The sequence below is a fragment of the Dermacentor variabilis genome, chromosome 2, assembly GCF_050947875.1.
Source record: "Dermacentor variabilis isolate Ectoservices chromosome 2, ASM5094787v1, whole genome shotgun sequence".
Taxonomy (NCBI): domain Eukaryota; kingdom Metazoa; phylum Arthropoda; class Arachnida; order Ixodida; family Ixodidae; genus Dermacentor; species Dermacentor variabilis.
The window spans coordinates 19,066,134-19,083,918 of NC_134569.1; the positions used below are offsets into that span (position 1 = coordinate 19,066,134).

The 17,785-nt window shown below is 45.2% G+C and overlaps 1 protein-coding gene across 1 annotated transcript in view; it reads left to right on the plus strand.

Annotated features, from left to right (window-relative positions):
• Positions 1 to 17,785, plus strand: part of IntS4 (integrator complex subunit 4) — a 78,007-nt gene that overhangs the window by 1,321 nt on the left and 58,901 nt on the right. The window contains exons 3-4 of the mRNA XM_075679827.1: positions 9,821 to 10,099; positions 15,081 to 15,239. Of these exons, the coding sequence (XP_075535942.1) occupies positions 9,821 to 10,099; positions 15,081 to 15,239 (438 nt within the window). The remainder of the gene's footprint in view (positions 1 to 9,820; positions 10,100 to 15,080; positions 15,240 to 17,785) is intronic.

A 17,785-nucleotide genomic window follows, 5' to 3' on the forward strand; every position in this document is an offset into this window, starting at 1 on the left:
CAGGGTGTTTCACTTAAAGGGAAGCTGAAGAGTCTGTCAAATTCAATAAGATGCTCATATACGGATGCGGGAACCTTATAAACCATGAAGGTAAAATTTTGGGGGGGGATTTTTCACTTAAAAGCGACGCAATCGTTGGTTAAAATTGCGCTGTAGCTCCGCCCCCCGTCGAGCGCCGCGCGCTGCTGCTGACGCTGACGATGCGAGCGGAGACTGGAAACCGTGCCTTAGTGACGTCAACACTGATGTTCCGCTCCTTCGCAGTCTCCGCGACCGTGCCTGACCGGGCTTATTTCTGCGTGCATGCCGTCCTAATCTGCTTTGCTCGACCCTACATTCCTTTATTTGTGTGTATATAGGAGTGGTAGTTGACGTGCGCAGCATCAATTGAACTTGTAGGCCGATCATGCCGGCGTTCTGTGCAGCCTACGCTTGCACGAACACCAGCGGCCGCGACGATGTTCCGATGTTCCATTAGTTCCTGCAAGACAAGAAGCTTTCAGCTAAGTGGGAGGCTGCTGTGAAGCGAAACAACTTCAAGCGCTCAAGAACAACAGTGTTGTGCTCTAACCACTTCCGTGACGATTACTATCGGAGTTTATCAATAATGCGTGCTTTGGGTTCTCCTAAAAAAAAAAAAAATAGCACGCTGAACGGAAGGTGCATGTTTATCGCCCACCCTTGACGCAGGTTTCATCGCCAAGCGCTGTGAATTTTCTATTCGCACGTGTGTTGTGAAACAGCCTGCATGCAGCTACCATAACGCAGTGCAAGCGTAAAGTTTTCATGTGTTGGAAAGCCTGCTCACGCCAAGATGCTGCGCTCCCCCTTCTCTCGCACACGTAAGAAACCGACCATCTCACGTAGCCGACGGAATTCGCCGGTTACGAGTAGCGTGCGGATGGCGCGCTGATGAAGGTTCTATACCACACGTGCTACAACAGCCGGTAAACTTTTCCCGCGTTTAAACCATCTGTGTAGATTGCCGACAGCTTTGGGGCAGCGCACAAATGCTTAAGATCGCATCACCGCTTACGTTCTACGAGGAGGCATGCAGGAACATAACACTACAGTTATTTGCCCGGAAACGTACTCACTGGAACGCTGAATGCAGCTTAGCAAAATACATACTCGCCAAAGAACATTTCCAATGCAAGGAAATGCTAACACTTCGCCTTCGTTCGCGTGGAAAGCAGTGCTAGCACCAGCATTTTTTGCTTCTTGGAGAGGCTGGCTCTTCGCAATCGGCTCGTACATGTAGTATGTACAAGTATGTACGTATGTGTAGTATGTACAAGTATAAACCCCTTACAAGTGATCTTGCACGCGACAGCGACAGCACTACAAGCGAGGCGATGGCTGTCGCGTTCACTCGTCGTCTGCAAGCCGAACTCCATGCGAGCGACGGCTTTGAGCAACGTCTTCCCGGTATGAGGGCAGCAATATACGCGCGGAAACTAGCGTGACGCATGCTTTATCAACTTAAGTTGATGTATTTTACTGAAGAAGGAGCACAAAATATTTCTGAAGGTCTTGCACTAGGTTCTTATTCTTGCACGTGTAAAATTCAATAGTTTGCTTGTTCCGTGCGAAAAACAGTAGTATTTGAGTTATGTACATCCAGTTTCGGCTTCGCACAATTGGCTAGTCGCTCATAGCATTTCCGGGCGACGAGCGATGAGTTCCAGATTTCTAGAAACGAGCAATCGAGCGACAACACCGAGCGATTTGTTCAAGCGACGGCCCGTTTTGTCGCTCGAAGCCGTCGCCTATCACCGTCGCGCGCAAAATCACTCTCGTAGAGTTTGGACTTAACGCCGAACTCCTCAGAGAAATGCAAACTCTCGAAAATTTCCATGACCGTCTCAGCAAAACACCACCAAGCTACTTTGCACCGTGCTTCGTGTGTAGCGGCAGCAGTCGGTCTGGATGAACACCATTGTTGACGTCACGAGGCGCCCGACCAATCACAGGCGGAAACGAGGCGCGCGAGCTGGGCGTGTCTGCTGCTGCACTTTTCGTCGAAATAAAATATGTTTGCGCTTTCTTAAGCTCAATTTCAATGCGATATTCGAATTCAGAGGGTTGAAAACCACGGCGTGCTGCTCTTCACTCATTTTTTCTGGAAAAGCTTTCAGCTTCCCTTTAACTTAGGCCAAGCATTAAAAAAAAAAAAACATAGGCGCTAGGCGTGTCAAATTGCCACAGTATTGTTCTAAGCCATATGGAGCATGTCATGATATTTTTCTTTAATCCGCCAAGGTGAGTAATTGACACAGAATCGCTTAATTAACTTTTTTAAATATGAACTCTAGCAAAAGATCTTCAATACAAAAGTTGTAGCGCTTGTTCAGAGACATCAGATTATTTCATCTGTGCAAAGATAACTGCCCTGTTTATTTCAGCCCTTCTTTAAAGTGCACGAAATTTAAAAAACACCACGTGACTGCTGGCTAATGCGTTGCGCTTTTAGTGCCCTCAAATGTAAGTTGAACGAATTAGCAAAGGCTACTCTGCACACAGAGATGGATTGAACAGGCTGTCGGTGACTGCGATGGACGTTAGTGACATAAGGAGCGTACCGCTTTAAGAAAAACACTTCAACGAAAAAGCAGCTGCCACGTGCGAATGCGATATGGGACCGAAGGTAGCATTTGACACAGTGCAGGCTTTCTTTTTTTTTCTTTTCTTTTTGGTCCAATGAAGAAAGGCAATAGAAGGGGCGAGGCTGACAATGTGATGAAAGACAGATAAAAGCCATGCTGCCTCCGGTCCATCGCAGTCACCGACAGCCCGTTCAATCGATCTCTGTGCACGGAGCAGCCTTTGCTAATTTGTTCAACTTGCAATTGAGGACACTAAGAGCGTGGCGCGTTAGCCGGCAGCCATGTGTTATTCTTTGAATATTGCGCACTTTATAGAAAGACGAAAAAAATCTAACAGCGCAGTTATCTTTGTATAGATTAAGTAATCCGATGTTTCTGAACAAGCACTACAACTTTTGTGCTGAAGATCTTTCACTAGAGTAAATATTTTAAAAGTTAATTAAGCAATGTTTGTTAATTTGCCAACTTGGCATATTGAAAAAAGTATTATGACGTGCTGCATATGGCTCAGAACAATGCTGTGGCAATTCAACATGTGTAGCCCCTATGTTTTTTAATACTTGGCTCAAGTTAGCTGAGACACCCTGTATATAAATATTCCAAAATATACAATATTTGGGAAGTTTTCATGCGTATGTGTGTAGAGTTTAGTGTGTGGGAATTTACTTTGTAGTTAATTTTTCTTCATTAGAATATTTTATTGAGATAAATGTTTTTAATATGTTTGTATTGTGTCTCTGTCTATTTCTGAAGTGCTGAAATTTTTGACAACCTTCACCTTTTGACACCTTTTATAGAGTAGGATAGCAGGTGTTACCTGAAAAAGCAAGTTGTGTTGATTCAATCATGTTTAGCACTAGTTCTTAGTCACTTTCTCTTAGCTCAACTTGACAAAGAAATTTCTTCTTGCCTTGACTAGTCATATGCAAGTATGGTTTTTATATACATTGATAAATATTGATTATTTCTTGACTGCCGTTTTGTTTCCTTTGAATCTGAAACTGCCAACATACTAACCAATGTCAAGACAAGCTGAGCCCCATCCAAAGTAACACATTAGATGCCTGACCATGGAAGTATTAGCTTTTTTGATATCAGATTCTTTCTTCATGATGACCCGACATGCTGTAGGTACGAGCCAAGGGCCAACAAGCCCTTGCTGTCATTTCACTGAGCATGTGGCGGGCAGAATCAGTGATGACAATAAGCCACAATAAACAAGAGCGTATTTTTTACTGAGCAAAATGCCCTAGGTGACAGTCATTCTTCAGCCACACACCCTCTTTGCTCCTAGGCAATGGCCTGTCTCTAGCCAGCCCCCATTCTCCTCATCTTCCTTGACGCTGATGCTGCTACAAGCAAAATCAAAAGTTATAAAAAGAGCCATTTAAATATGTTTCACGAATGCTCTGCAAGAGCCTTGTTTGCATGTCATTGCTGTTCCTTTGCTTACAAAACGGAGGCAACTAGTGGTTGCAAGATATCCTGACCATATACTTGTTAAAGTCCTTTCAAAAAGTAAATGTGAGAAACATCACACTGGCTTCACCTGTGACCAAGAAAAAAAAGAAAGAAAAAGTTACAATGATCCCATATATTCTCTGCATTTCTCACGACTTCAAAGAAAAATTAAAAGAGAATGCCAGAAAGATCTCTATTGAATGTTGGTAACCACCAGTTTTTGTAGGTCAGTGTTAAAGTCTCCTTTGAAGACCAATGGCAGTATTTTGTTGTACTTTTTGATGTAGCCAGTGATCATGGCCCACAAAATTTTATGGACCAAGGAATCAGAAAAAGCTTAAAATCTCGGCAGCCTCACAAAGGATCCTGGTGTTTATATTTCCAGCTGCTGCTAGTGTATGTGAGAAACGTAGTGGTGTTTGGTTTTACTTGCTACATTTACAGGCTGCTCAGAAATTTAACGCTTTTCGAGATCCCATGGTCCGTAAACTTTTATGGTTGACTGAACTAAAGAAAGCGCAGGACAAAGTGCATTGCTAGTGGACTGATCGTGGGGTGGCCAAAATAAAATTTACATGTTGCCCAAGCTGTCAGTGAGGATGCAATTGACCTCTTTTTTGGTGGTAGCAAGAACTTTACCAGGTTTACTGTATGATATGTGGCAGCGTCATCCTTGTAAATTGCCATGCCAACATACCTAGCACACTCACACTTCTTTAAACCAGCAGTGGACTAGAGATCCGCACTTCCAAGTCCCTGACAGTGTGAAGATGTCGATTTTGGGTATCGCATGATCAGCTTCAATGGCTTGACAATGAAGATTCTGGACTTTGAACGAGAAGACGGACATATCTCAGTTGTGACTTGGGAGTATTGTAGCTGACCTCCACACTCAGCTGCTTGGTTTGCCTTGGTTCGGTTTCGACTCCTCTTTATGACTTTTTCACTTCTCTGTTTATTTTTTTTTTAATTACTCTGGTTGCCCTGGGTCCCACAAGACAAGTAGGAGAGCAGCCTGTAATGTTGGGCTAGTTGATGTTGCCTGGCTTCTGAAGTGCGAGACAGTGAAGCAAGATGAAGACAGATAGGAAGAAGGTAACACAAGCACTTATGTTGTAGGTAGCACACTGGTAGGGATGGAATTGGTAGCGGGCCATATGACAGTCTGCAATGTGTTTGTGTGTTCTTGGAAGTCCAGGTCCCAGCACCCGCAAAGTGGGCGGAATAGGCAACAAAAGTTTCGGTTTAAAAGCAGTGCTGCACTTTGACGTGAAGGTGGTATGTTTCGTGCCCAATGAGCTGCAGGGGCTGTGCTGCCTCACCAGGTTTTCTTGTTCCACTAGTTGTGACAACGCTCACGAAAACATGTTTTTTGGGTTGTGAAGAGCATGCCATTTATCATGTCCTGTTTTGTGTCTGTGCCTGTGTGGGCCAAACAGGTAGATGCAGGAACATTCACCTTGGTGAGCATTGCAGCATCTTCGGCAAAATGAGTGGTAGCTTTTATATATTCATTGCAAAGTGGGAAGTTGTCAACCAGATTTTTATGAAACTAGTATTATTGGAAAAAGCCATATCTCATCGGAGAGAGAGAGAGAGAGAGAGAGAAACTTTATTGTGGTTCCTTCAAGGATTTAGCGTCTCGAGGTCTCGGGCGTCTTGGGCGCCGGCGACTTGGAGCCTCTTCCAGCAAGGGTGGGCCCCTATTCCAGGGCTCCACTGAGCCTAGCTACCTGACTAGTGTGCTGCACTAAGGCCCTTTGGGCCGTGAGCTCGCAGCTGGTAAGCCGACTCTCCCATTGCTCCGCACTCGGGTTATTGTGTTGGTGGAATGATTTATTGTGTTTACATTCCCATGTGACATGGTATAGTGTGGGTGTGGCCCCGCACCATGGGCAGGTGTCTCTGTATTGTGTTGGGTACATTTTGTTCAGGATGTATAAATTTGGGAAGGACTTTGTCTGCAATCTGCGCCAACTCGTTGCTTCCTCCTGCGTTAGAGCTTTGTGGGGTGGGGGATATTTCGCTCTCGTCCCTCTGTATAAGTTTAAGATTTCTGTGTATCCTCCCTCACAAGCGTGTGGGTGATACTCCGGGGCGCGCAACTGCTCTGCTCGGCACGTGGTCTCTCGAGCTAGGCTGTCTGCCCTTTCGTTACCCTGTATGCCTGCGTGGGCCGGAATCCAAATTAACTTGTGCGTAACATTCCTCTCGGCGAAGTTGGCTCCGCCAAGAATTCTGAGGGCGGCTTTGCTAATCCTGCCCCTCGTGTAATTTCTGCACGCTTCCTTTGAGTCTGTTAAGATGTTTAGAGGCCTGCCTGTCCTATATCCTTCTACTGCCGCCAGCGCCACGGCAATTTCTTCGGCCTCCGCTGTGTCGGTTGCCTTTACCGTCGCACATGTGATCAGATTCCCTTCACCGTCCACCACCACCGCCGTGGCCGTGCGCTTCCCTTCTCGCGGGTACGTGGCAGCATCCGTGTACACCGTGTTCTCTAGTAGCGCGAGTGTCTTTTCCACGTATTCGGCTCGCGCCTGCCTTCTGCCCTCGTGGAGGTTGGGGTCCATGTTCTTAGGTACTGGCCTAACGCTTATTGTTTTTCTTAAGCAGTCGGGCACGTCTGCGTATCTATCTACGTGTCCACTCGTGTCCCGTCCCAGCCTAGTCAGGAGCGCTCTCCCTGCAGGGGTGCTTTTGAGTCTGGCTTTTTGCGTTTCAAGCAGGACTTCCGCCAGTTCGCTGAAAGTGTTGCTGATGCCCAGTTGGAGCAGTTTTTCGTTTGAAGTGTTTTTTGGCAGATGGAGAGCCGTCTTGTATGCTTTCCTGATTATCGTGTCCGCCTGTTCCCTCTCTCCTTTGGTCATCGCGTGGTACGGTAGCGAGTAGATGACTCGGCTGACGACCAGGCTGCCGACGAGTTTGAGTGTGTCTTCCTCTTTCATGCCGTATCTTTTTTGGGAGACCCTGTTGATCATCCGGCCCACCTGCTCCGTCACTTTGCTCAGCAGGCTGATGGTGTGGCTGCATTTTCTGCTGCCCTGTAGCCACATGCCCAGGATTTTGATCATATTCTTTTCCGGGATGTTTTGACCATCAAGCGTTACTTCCAGCGTTGCTTGGGTGGGGTGTCTACCTACTCTCAGTAATTCGGATTTTTCTGTGGAGCATACCAGTCCCCTCTCTCTGGTGTACTTTTCGACACAGCGCGCAGCCTCTTGTAGTTTCTCTTGTTTTTCTCCCAGTGAACCTTGCGTGACCCAAACCGTGACGTCGTCCGCGTACATCGCGTGTTGGATGCCATGAATCTCGCCGAGTCGTTTTGCCAGGCCGATCATCGCCACATTAAATAGCACGGGCGATATCACGGAGCCTTGGGGTGTGCCTCTACATGGTGTGGAGAAGGTGTCGCTTCTCAACTCCCCCAGCCCTACCGTTGCCGTTCTGTCGGTTAGGAAGTCCTTGACGTAGTCGTGTACTTTCCTTCCGCAGTTGGTGTTGTTGAGGCCCTCCATTATGGCCGCGTGGCTGACGTTGTCGAAGGCGCCTTTGATGTCGAGCGCCATCACAACGTTTTCACCCGCCTTGGGCATTGTGTCGAGTACCTCCTCTTTGAGTTGCAGGAGAACGTCCTGCGTCGATAGGTTGGCCCTGAAGCCATACATGCTGTCAGGGTACCACCTCCCGTTCTCCAGGTGCTGCTGGATCCTTTTGGTGACTATTCTGTCATACAGTTTTCCCAGGCACGACGTAAGCGAGATCGGCCTGAGATTCTCGATCTGTAGTTTCTTGCCCGGCTTGGGTATCATGACCACGATGGCGTGTTTCCATTCCGCCGGTACCTTCCCCTCTTGCCAGAGCGTGTTGAGGTACGACGTCACCTGATCGACTGCCTCGTCGCTTAGGTTTCTTATGAGCGAGTTTCGAATCTTGTCCGCTCCCGCCGCTGTATTCTTGGTGGCCGCTCTCACGGCCTTGGTGACCTCCTCTCTCGTGATGGGTCGGTTCATTTTCGGGTTTTCCTCACCGAGATAATCTCCTTTGTAACCTTCGATTTGGTCTTTCCCGTAGCATTTTTCTCGGACTTCTTTCAGGAGCTGCTCTTCGGAACCTTCGTACTGGTGGACCAGTCTTTGGATCGATTTGCCGCTTTCGGACTTGTTCTTGCTAGGGTCCATTAGGGCCCTGAGGATGCGCCACGTTTTGGCCGTACTTAGGGTCCCGTTCAGCGAGTTGCTAAACTGTTGCCACCCCTGTCTGGCCAGCTGCGTCTGAGGTGAAAATGAGAGCTAGGCTTAGTGAATTTTATGTGCCAAAGCCACCAATTGTACTATTAGAAGAAGAAATGGAACTTTGGGGAGATTGATGTGTAAATGTGTTGAGGGTGGGATGGTGACCCTATATAATAGTGCAAGGTTCATGTCAATAAAAAGCCAAAGTTTTGCCCGAAAGGCGAAGCATCGATTGCGATAGCAAATTAGTGGACAGCTATATGAAGTAAGAATAGTAGTTTTATATATAAACTTGCCATATAAACTTGTAAGCATAGGCATACTAACTAAATTAACAAGCAGGGTGTCACGCACATGCAAGCAAACATGAACACATCATACTCTATGACCGCAGGAACTTGCTGTCAGAATGCTGGAGTGAAGAAGCGTGGTAGCAGCAGCAAACGAATTGACCTTCGTGCTGCCTCTTGCATCATCGTGAGCTAAGCTGTGAAAACACAGCGCACAGCAGACTCTGTCCCCGGCACAGATGGCTTTCAATATACAGTGGCCCGGGCGGGTGCATGCAGCCACACGAGCCTCCCGGAGTAGAACGTGCCCCTTAGAGCCTCACGCACGATAGAAGACGGCGCGCTTCCTCCCCGCCTTCCCCCCTTTCATGTGTGACATTGAGCCATGATCGTCGGCTCACCCTTGCATGCTTTCACTTGCCCATACAGCGTGCAGTGACAATTTTTCGCCCTTGGACTTTATACAGAACCTCACGGCGGCACTGACAGCAGAAATGCACTTGTCGTGTCCATATAATTGCTATCTCAATGAAAAAGCTGGGGAAAGCCAAAGCTACGTGTGTCACCATCTCTTCCCTTTGTCTTTGCTTGGACTAAAGGAAAAGACAGAGATGTGGAGTGTTCCCTCTGCATTATCCTGAATAACTTACTCTGTATAGAGGAGGCTGTTTGAATGAAAGCAGCTTGTGGCTTAAAGCAGTGGAGGTCATGGGAGGAATTGGGATTTGTACTTGTATAGCGAATCATGGACAGAAAAAACTCGGGGTCCTTTACGTGCTCACTTCGAGTGCCATTCATGAACATGCTTAGCAAACATGATATATTTAGTGATAGCTCATATGAGTGTGCTTCTTGCATTTAGCAATGCCTAGCAGTTACACAATGCGTACATTGTAAATCGCATGCATTGAGTAAAGGACATTGAGTAATCACCACTGATGACTCGGTGGTGATTAAATGTTAATGTGTAAAGGTACACTGCTCACCAAAGCAGTGTTTCTCTAGCAGGCTCTAGATATATCGATGTGAGCCTGTGTGCATATGGTTTAATTTTCTTGCTGAAGCACTGCAGATTTTTCTTTTTTTTTTAAGGAAGGCTATGCAGTCTGCCAAAATGTACACTGATAATGATGACCCTAGGCCAATCCAGGCCGTATTCCATGTCAGTTAAGACATATTCAGGACAATTAGGAATGTGTAATTGCTGTAATATAGCCCTTTGTTGCTGCAGTCAGAAGAGGTGCAGAATGTGTACAAGTATTTGCTGGAGCACTTCTCCAACGAGAAGGAGACAACAGCTCGTGCCAAGCTGTCCTCGGTGCTGGGCCAGCTGGTGTGTCGGCAGGGTGCCCCCGAACCTGCAGCAGCACTTGAGGACCTTGCTGCACTGCTTCGCACAGAGACCTCACATGCCGTATTAGCTGCCCTGGTTGATTCACTGCACTGTGTTGGCCTGCAGGCGTCCAGCGACAAGCGTGTCCAGCACAAGGCCAGCCAGCTGGCCAGGCAGGTAGGCAGGCCCTCGAATTACTTGTGAGAGCATAAATAGAGAGCACAACGCTCTCTGGCACGGCATATAGCATGGCGCCGAAATGATGTTGATGTTGATGTGGCTTAATGCACAAACGCACAGGGCGCTTGGAGGCCGTTGTGCTGATTTCTGAGGCTTGTTGTTCTGCCGGGCCGCCCGATGGAGACGACGCATCGCCATGTTTGCTCGACGAAAAGTGGAAACACTGCGTGTTAAGCGATACGTACGCAATAAGCTGGTACGGTTTATGCGGATACAAAACACATTATGTTTAATGGCCACTGAGTCGGGGATTTGACTTTACTACTTTTAAAACGAAACTACTGTTTAAGTGGGTACGGTTTAACTAGGTTTTACTGTACAACCAAATTAGGAAGGCCCACTAAGCTTGAACAAAGACACTCCCTCACCACAACAGGAATTGGCCTCCCTGGTGTATTGTTCAGCCACAACGTCCCTGATGAAATCTACAATTAAACCACAGCCCTCAGTCCCCAGAAGCTGCGGAGCACCTGACCAAGGCGGCGGTCAGACCTGCAACGCAGTAGAGGGTGCTAAGAATCTCTGGGTCTGGACAGGCCGCCAATGGAAACTAACCCTGTCAACCTTTAGCAGCCAAATTCTGTCGAGTGAGGCTAGCTTAGCAGGACTCTTTGAAGAACTATCAGACGTTGTTTGGGATATTATCGGCATTAGTGAGATTAGAAGAACTGGTGAGGCTTATACATTGCTAAATAACGGCCATGTCTTCTGCTATAGAGGTCTCCCAGATAAGAAGCAATACGAGGTAGGATTCCTAATCCATAAGGACATAGCTGGCAACATCGACGAATTCTACAGCACTAATGAGAGGGTAGCAGTAGTCATAATCAAAATTCATAAGAGGTATAGATTAAAGGTAGTACAAGCCTACGCTCCAACATCCAGTCACGACGATGAGGAAGTAGATCAGCTTTATGAAGATTTTGAGTCAGTGATGAGAAAAGCAAAAACTCGGTATAGAGTAGTAATGGGTGACTTCAAAGCAAAAGCAGGGAAAAAGCTGGCAGGTGGACAGGCAATTGGCAACTACAGCGTTGATTCTAGAAACGCTAGGGGAAAGATGCTCATAGAATTCGCAGAAAGAAATAAGCTGAGAATAACAAACACCTTTTTCAGGAAACGTAGCAACAGAAAGTAGATCTGGAAAAGCCCTAATGGTGAAACAAGAAATTAAATTCATTTCATACTTTCTGCCGATCCCAGCATATGCAGGATGTAGAAGTGATAGGTAAGGTAAAGTGCAGTGATCATAAGTTACTGAGGGCTAGGATTCAACTCAATTTGGAGAGAGAAAGAGTACAATTCATCAAGAGGAAACAGGTCAACTTAGAGGCAGTAAGGGTAAAAGCAGACAAATTTAGTCTGGTGCTTGCAAACAAATATGCAGCCTTAGAACAGAGAGATGATGATGATGACATAGAGGTAATGAATGAAACCGTAACGAGGCTGGCTTCAGAGGCTGCAATTAAAGTGGGAGGCTCTCCCAAGTAACAAAGGACCGAATAAAGAAATGACAAAGAATGAATGTGTCCAACTCAAGAGATAGATAAAATTTGCAGAGCTGTAAAAACTGATCAACAAGGCGAAAATAAGGTATGTTCGAAATTATAACATGAGAAAGACTGAAGAAGCCATAAAAAATGGACGCAGCCTGAAATCATTGAGAAGGAAACTTGGCATAGGACAAACCAAGATGTATGCACTGAAAGATAAGCAGGGTAATATCATCAGCAATCTCGAAGGTATAATAAAAGCAGCGGAAGAGTTCTATACTGACCTGTACCGTACCCAGAGGACTCAGGAGAACTCGAATTCGAAGGAGAATTCGAAAAAGTAATGAACAGGATACAGAAACTCCTCCTATAACTAGAGATGAGGTCAGAAGGGCCTTACAAGACATGAAACAGGGAAAAGTGGTAGGAGAAGATGGAATAACAGTCTATTTAATCAAAGATGGAGGAGACATAATCTCTATACAAAGTGTCTATCAACTGCAAGGTTCCCAGAAAACTGGAGGGAATGCAAACATTATACTAATCCACAAAAAGGGAGACATTAAAGAAATGAAATATTATAGGTCCATTAGCTTAGCTTACTCCCAGTATTATATAAAATATTTACCAAAATAATCTCCAATAGAATAAGGGCAATACTAGACTTCAGTCAACCAAGCGAACAGGCAGGTTTCAGGAAGGGATACTGTACAATGGATCACATCCATGTCATTAATCAGGTTATCAAGAAATCCACAGTGTACAGTAAGCCTCTCTATATGGCTTTCATAGATTACGAAAGAGCATTTGATTCTTTAGAGATACCAGCAGTCATAGAGGCATTGCATATTTAAGGAGTAGAGACCGCTTACATAAATATTCTGGAAAATATCTACAGAGATTCCACAGCCACCTTAATTCTACACAAGAAAAGTAGGAATATACCTCAATAAAGAAAGGGGCCAGACAAGGCGACACAATCTCTCCAATGCTATTCACAACGTGCTTGGAAGAAGTATTCAAGCTATTAAACTGGGAAGGTTTGGGAGTAAGGATCGACCACGAATACCTCGGCAACCTTCGGTTTGCCGATGACATTGTTCTATTCAGATGTGATTCATCGATTCATCGGATTAGAGGGGGCCACCATCGAGGGGCAAGATATCGTGAGCAGAAACAAGTGCGTAGTGGGGAGGGCGGCAGAGATGGCGTTAACTTTTAATCATTGAGGGGCTTTATCCCCATGCTGCCATTGCAGGACACTTAGGCTTCTATGGGAGTTTCGGTACCATGCCTACATATACTTTGGTTCAGTCTCTGGCTCTTTAGAATAACATATGCTGTGTTTTCTGGTGCATAACATGAAGTTTCTTTCCGAAATTTTTGTTAGTGTGCCTTACTTATGCATAAAACCAAGCACGCTAGCGCGACAAATATGCACAGCTTTTTTCATGAGTACAAGGAACTGTGCATAGCAGCATTCTGAAAGAAATGAAATCTTATTTTAACAGCAGCGACTGACAGATGTCAGCTCTGAGGGCTCTTCATGTATTCAGCATGGCTACTGCAGCGTGGTGGCTGCAGCAAAGGCTGCCATCGTGGCGTCTGTGATATAGGTGCTCTGTGATTGAGGACCACGCATACTAGTTTGCTATTATGGTGTAGTTCTTTTTCTTCTTTAACTAGGACTTTAAGCTCACTGAACTAATACAACAAATAGGAAAAAGGCACCACAATTTTTCGTTGTTACTCTCTGGTGTCCAACATCTGCTTGTTAAAAAAAAATTTTCATCATCATCATCATCATCATCATCATCATCATCATCATCAGTCACTCGTATGAGAAGTTAAAGTGTACTATGTGAAGTCTCAACAGTCCAGCAGGAGTTGCACTGCCTACGTCTACCGGTTGCCATTTTGCTTTTTTATGTGTTTCAGACTGGTTCAAGGCGTGGTGCTTGGTGTTATCGGTGTTCGTGTGTTCGGCCCAAGCATGCCACGGCATAGTGGCGATGCCAGCAGTGTGCTTAAGGATACTTACAATGTCACGCACAAGTTCTTTAACCGCTGTGACTGTAACCCAGCGATGCTGCTGGCCATGGCTGGACTCTTTGACTGCATTGGAGGATGAGGCAAAGTGCGACTTATACACAAAAGACACAAAAGTGCGACTTATATGCCAGAAAATATAATACTAGTCCATCTTTAACAATAAAAAAATTAGCTGGACCTGAGCAGACTCTGCCAAAATGCATGATGCCATAGTGAGCTGGTGCAAAAACTTGAAGGCAGCATCGCCACCCGTCTTTCGTGCTTGCATCTTTTCCGGCCTATTAAGCTACTTCTCATGGCAAGAGTGGCTCACAGTAAAAGTGATATTTCTGGCCAGTGCTCTGGAATGGGTATGTGCCACTGGGTATAGACAAGCACAACTAGTGGCAGGAAGTGAAGTCGGCCATAGACGCAACTGAGTCTGAGGATGTTGTGAAGTGAAGAAACCGGTGCCTGAGCATGCACTTAATGTGGAGCATTCTGCTTCAGAGATGGCAGGAAGTGGACAACAGAAGTTGTAGAGTGTGTGAAAAAGGTGAAGTGAACAAATATCATTAACAAAAAATCTTTCAGAAGGACCATTTCATGGTATTCGATTGAACCTTTCGATTCCTGATATTCTGTCTTTGGGTCCCTCCTCTTTAAGACATTGCAATAGGGATGTCTGTGCAGCCATTGTGAGATTTATTTCTGAATGAGGATGATTTTATGGGTAAATTCTTTACACATTGTTAGTTTACTATCTTTTAATATAGAAAATTTCTCATTAGCATTATTTTTTTATGTGGGCAGTTATCTCCATAGTAACTCATGTAGTTCTTGGCCAGTCTTTCATAGTGGGTATGAGCCATTCATAAAGCCCAACCAACCAACCAACCAGCCAAATCGGGCCAAAGCGTTGGCAGTGTAGCCAGCCGAAGAAGCACACCAAACACATGACCCCCTTCCGAATTTTTTTGGTAACAGCATACCCGACATAAAACGACATGTGACAACACCCACCTGCCCTCCCCCGTATTCCCTTGGTCAAGTGCAAGCAGTCCTAAAAAAATATTCTTGGCTCCGCCACTACATAGCATGCATTGAGTGTGGAAGAGACTGAGGCCTATCAGAAGCGCCCAGAGGAACATTATTATATTATATTTATTATACTTTGAAGCACGGTGCAAAACGTGAGCAAGCTAACGATGCTAATGGAGTTAATGTTTGGGAAAGTAAATACTGTGTTCTCCTTTGGTATCCCTTTAGTGTTTAGTGGCTCACACTTGTGGGTAGTCTCGCTCCCTTCATTGACATACTCATTCGGGACTGATGTTTGTCAGCTGTTGGGCTGACTTGTTATGCGCTACACTGAGCCTTGCCTGATGCTGCAGGCACTGTTAGATGGAAACCACAGAGTGCAGTGCAAATGCTTGCGCCTGCTGAGTGACCTGCTCCCCACGGATGGCCGACCTGAGGCCCTGTCGTCGTTGCTCAGCGATTACAGCCGCCATCAGGATCCTCGCGTTCGCACAGCAGCCTTCCAGGCCATGGTAAGGGCACAGTTCAGTTGGCTTCAGCGATGACCACAGATGAGGTTGCTTTCTAAATCAGTTGCCCTCAGTCTATTACTGTTAAGATTGTTCCAGTTGCCTAAACCAGCAGAATGGACATGACAAACAAAATGTCTGGAAGAAACACATGTTATCTAATTTATTTGCCTGTCACATATAGTTCTCGAGACAAATTAAAGGGCGGGCAACAGCAGTGTTGCAAGGCTAATAAATTTTTGTCATGAAATTTAGTCGTTCAAAACTATTGTGGAGAGTGACCAATGGACAGTACGGCTCTGTTGACAAACCTACTGCCAGGGAGGCTCTGCTGGCCACAACTAGAAGGCTTACCCAGAGAAATTCTCACTGAGCATGAAGGTAGGCACATTTTAGCTTTCTTAAAGTCCTGTGTTGTCTTCTTCACATTGTGTTTTTATTGATATGTCCCCCTTGTACACAGCCTTTGGTCAGCACACTTCCTTGATATCAGAGAGGTGTACCACAGCTGCACACACTTTCATCATGTTTATTAAAGCAATCATTTGACTTATTTTTTTTTTTATGGCACCCTCAGAAATTGATACATGCTTGGGGAGGTGCAAAGCAAAAGCATGTAATTTAAGGAATAGTACACGATGTATCCTGCTATTCGTGCTATCCTGCTTTTCTTGTACCGGTCATTAGTGTTTCAACTATCTGGAAATTCCTGAATGTCTCAGCTAAATTAGAAAGACGTCTGCTCATGTACTATTGTTGCTTTTTTTTCCTGCCATCAAATTATAGGCGGGACCTGTTAAAGAAAGACTCACTCAGCATATATTTCGTTTCATTGTGATGGCATTTTTCACAGTGCTCCTATATTGTTTCACCTGTTGGCAGACTTACCTTTGGCAAGATTAATCAGCATAGAGCTAGAACATCACATAAAGTGGAAAGCAATAGTGGCACACTTGGGTTTTCAAGAAGCTTTATGATCATGGAAGTAATCTGCGGTGGGTACAAAGGATAAAGGCGAGCTGAGGTGGCTTGTTCCTTTGACATACCCTGTTTTCCAAGCAGGCCTAGTGTTGGAGGTTGCACAATCTCACTGTTCCAAAACGCAGTGGAGCGAAAGTCAGCACGAAGCGTTATATTCCCTGTTGCCGGTGCTCTTCATGCCAGCATAGTGACAGCAAGTGCTCACGGCCATTGAGTGAAATATCTGTTTATGCTTGCCTGTGTGCATGTGATACTATGCTTGTTAATTTAATTAGTAACCATATGTTTATTGCAATTAACATGATAAAACTACAAGCCTTTTATCAATGCTTCGCCTTTTGCCCAGAGCTGCAACTTTCTTTTCACAGGGGAGGATGAATAACCTTAATCTGTTTACACTTTTGCTTTCAATTTTAAATGATAGCTCCTGCCATTAAGCGCAGTCAACCATGGCATTCAAGATTTACAGTGCTGCTCGATGGGCCACCTCGAGTCTTTGATGCTGTGAGCCACGCTGATTCGTTGCTATAGGCACAATCTGCACTGCACGTGCCTGCGCTTATAATCACATAATTATGGTCCAGCCTCCTTGTGAAAATATATTTATAAGTGCTTACTCACAAGACGCTATCCACTATATGTTCTGGGAACTTGTGAAATTATTTTTACTGCTGGGACACTAAGGCCCTGATTCATTGTAATTTGCAATTTAACAAAGTTTTTCGCTGCAAGTACGACTTCTTTATATCGCCATGATGCAGCACCATGATGCCAGTAGTCCTTGCCATTCTTTACTTGGGTTCAAAGAAATAATGAGGGTAGTGCCAATGAGAATGACGTGGGTTTTAGTATCTGGCATAGTGTAGCATAACATGGATACAAGAAGAAACGACAGACAAATACAAGCACTGTCATTTCTTCTCATGTTCATGTTTTGCTGCACTATGCCAGATACCATTCTGTGATGACCAACCAACAAACCCATATTGCCATCCTTGTCAATGTGAATTTTGCCAGTGTGTGGATAATAAGAGAAGGTGCTCTTTCTCAATCCTGCTGCTGCTGTGGCATCTTTTTATCCTTATCTCCCTGGTACCCTTTATCACAATGGTTAAGCCATTTTGTCACAGTTAGAGAGAAGCCACAGTAAAACCTCAGTATAACAAAGTTGGATAAGTAGCCAAAGTTACTTCGTTATATTCATGACTTAGTTGTCCGGCCTCATATCCAATGTTACCCTTTGAAGGGCTAAAGTGTTGCAGTGAGTTTCCAGAGTGTATGGGCCTATGCAAAATTCAGCAGCCAATGCCAAAGAACTGCAACATTTTTTGCCGAGTCATCAGCGTGATGACTTCTTTCTTTAATGCGGCTGTTAATGCTAATTCGTTGCTGCCATTATCTTAGATGCAAATGTAGGAGTGCAACAGGTTCTTACATTGTTTTGTGAGTGTGCTGGCACAGTGTTGCAATCTTCAGATTTTGTATTTTCTTTGCTGTTTTTGAGTGGATACTCTTTGCCTCATTAAAATGAGATTTTAAATGCATGTTGTTGTTGTTTAGTAACTGTG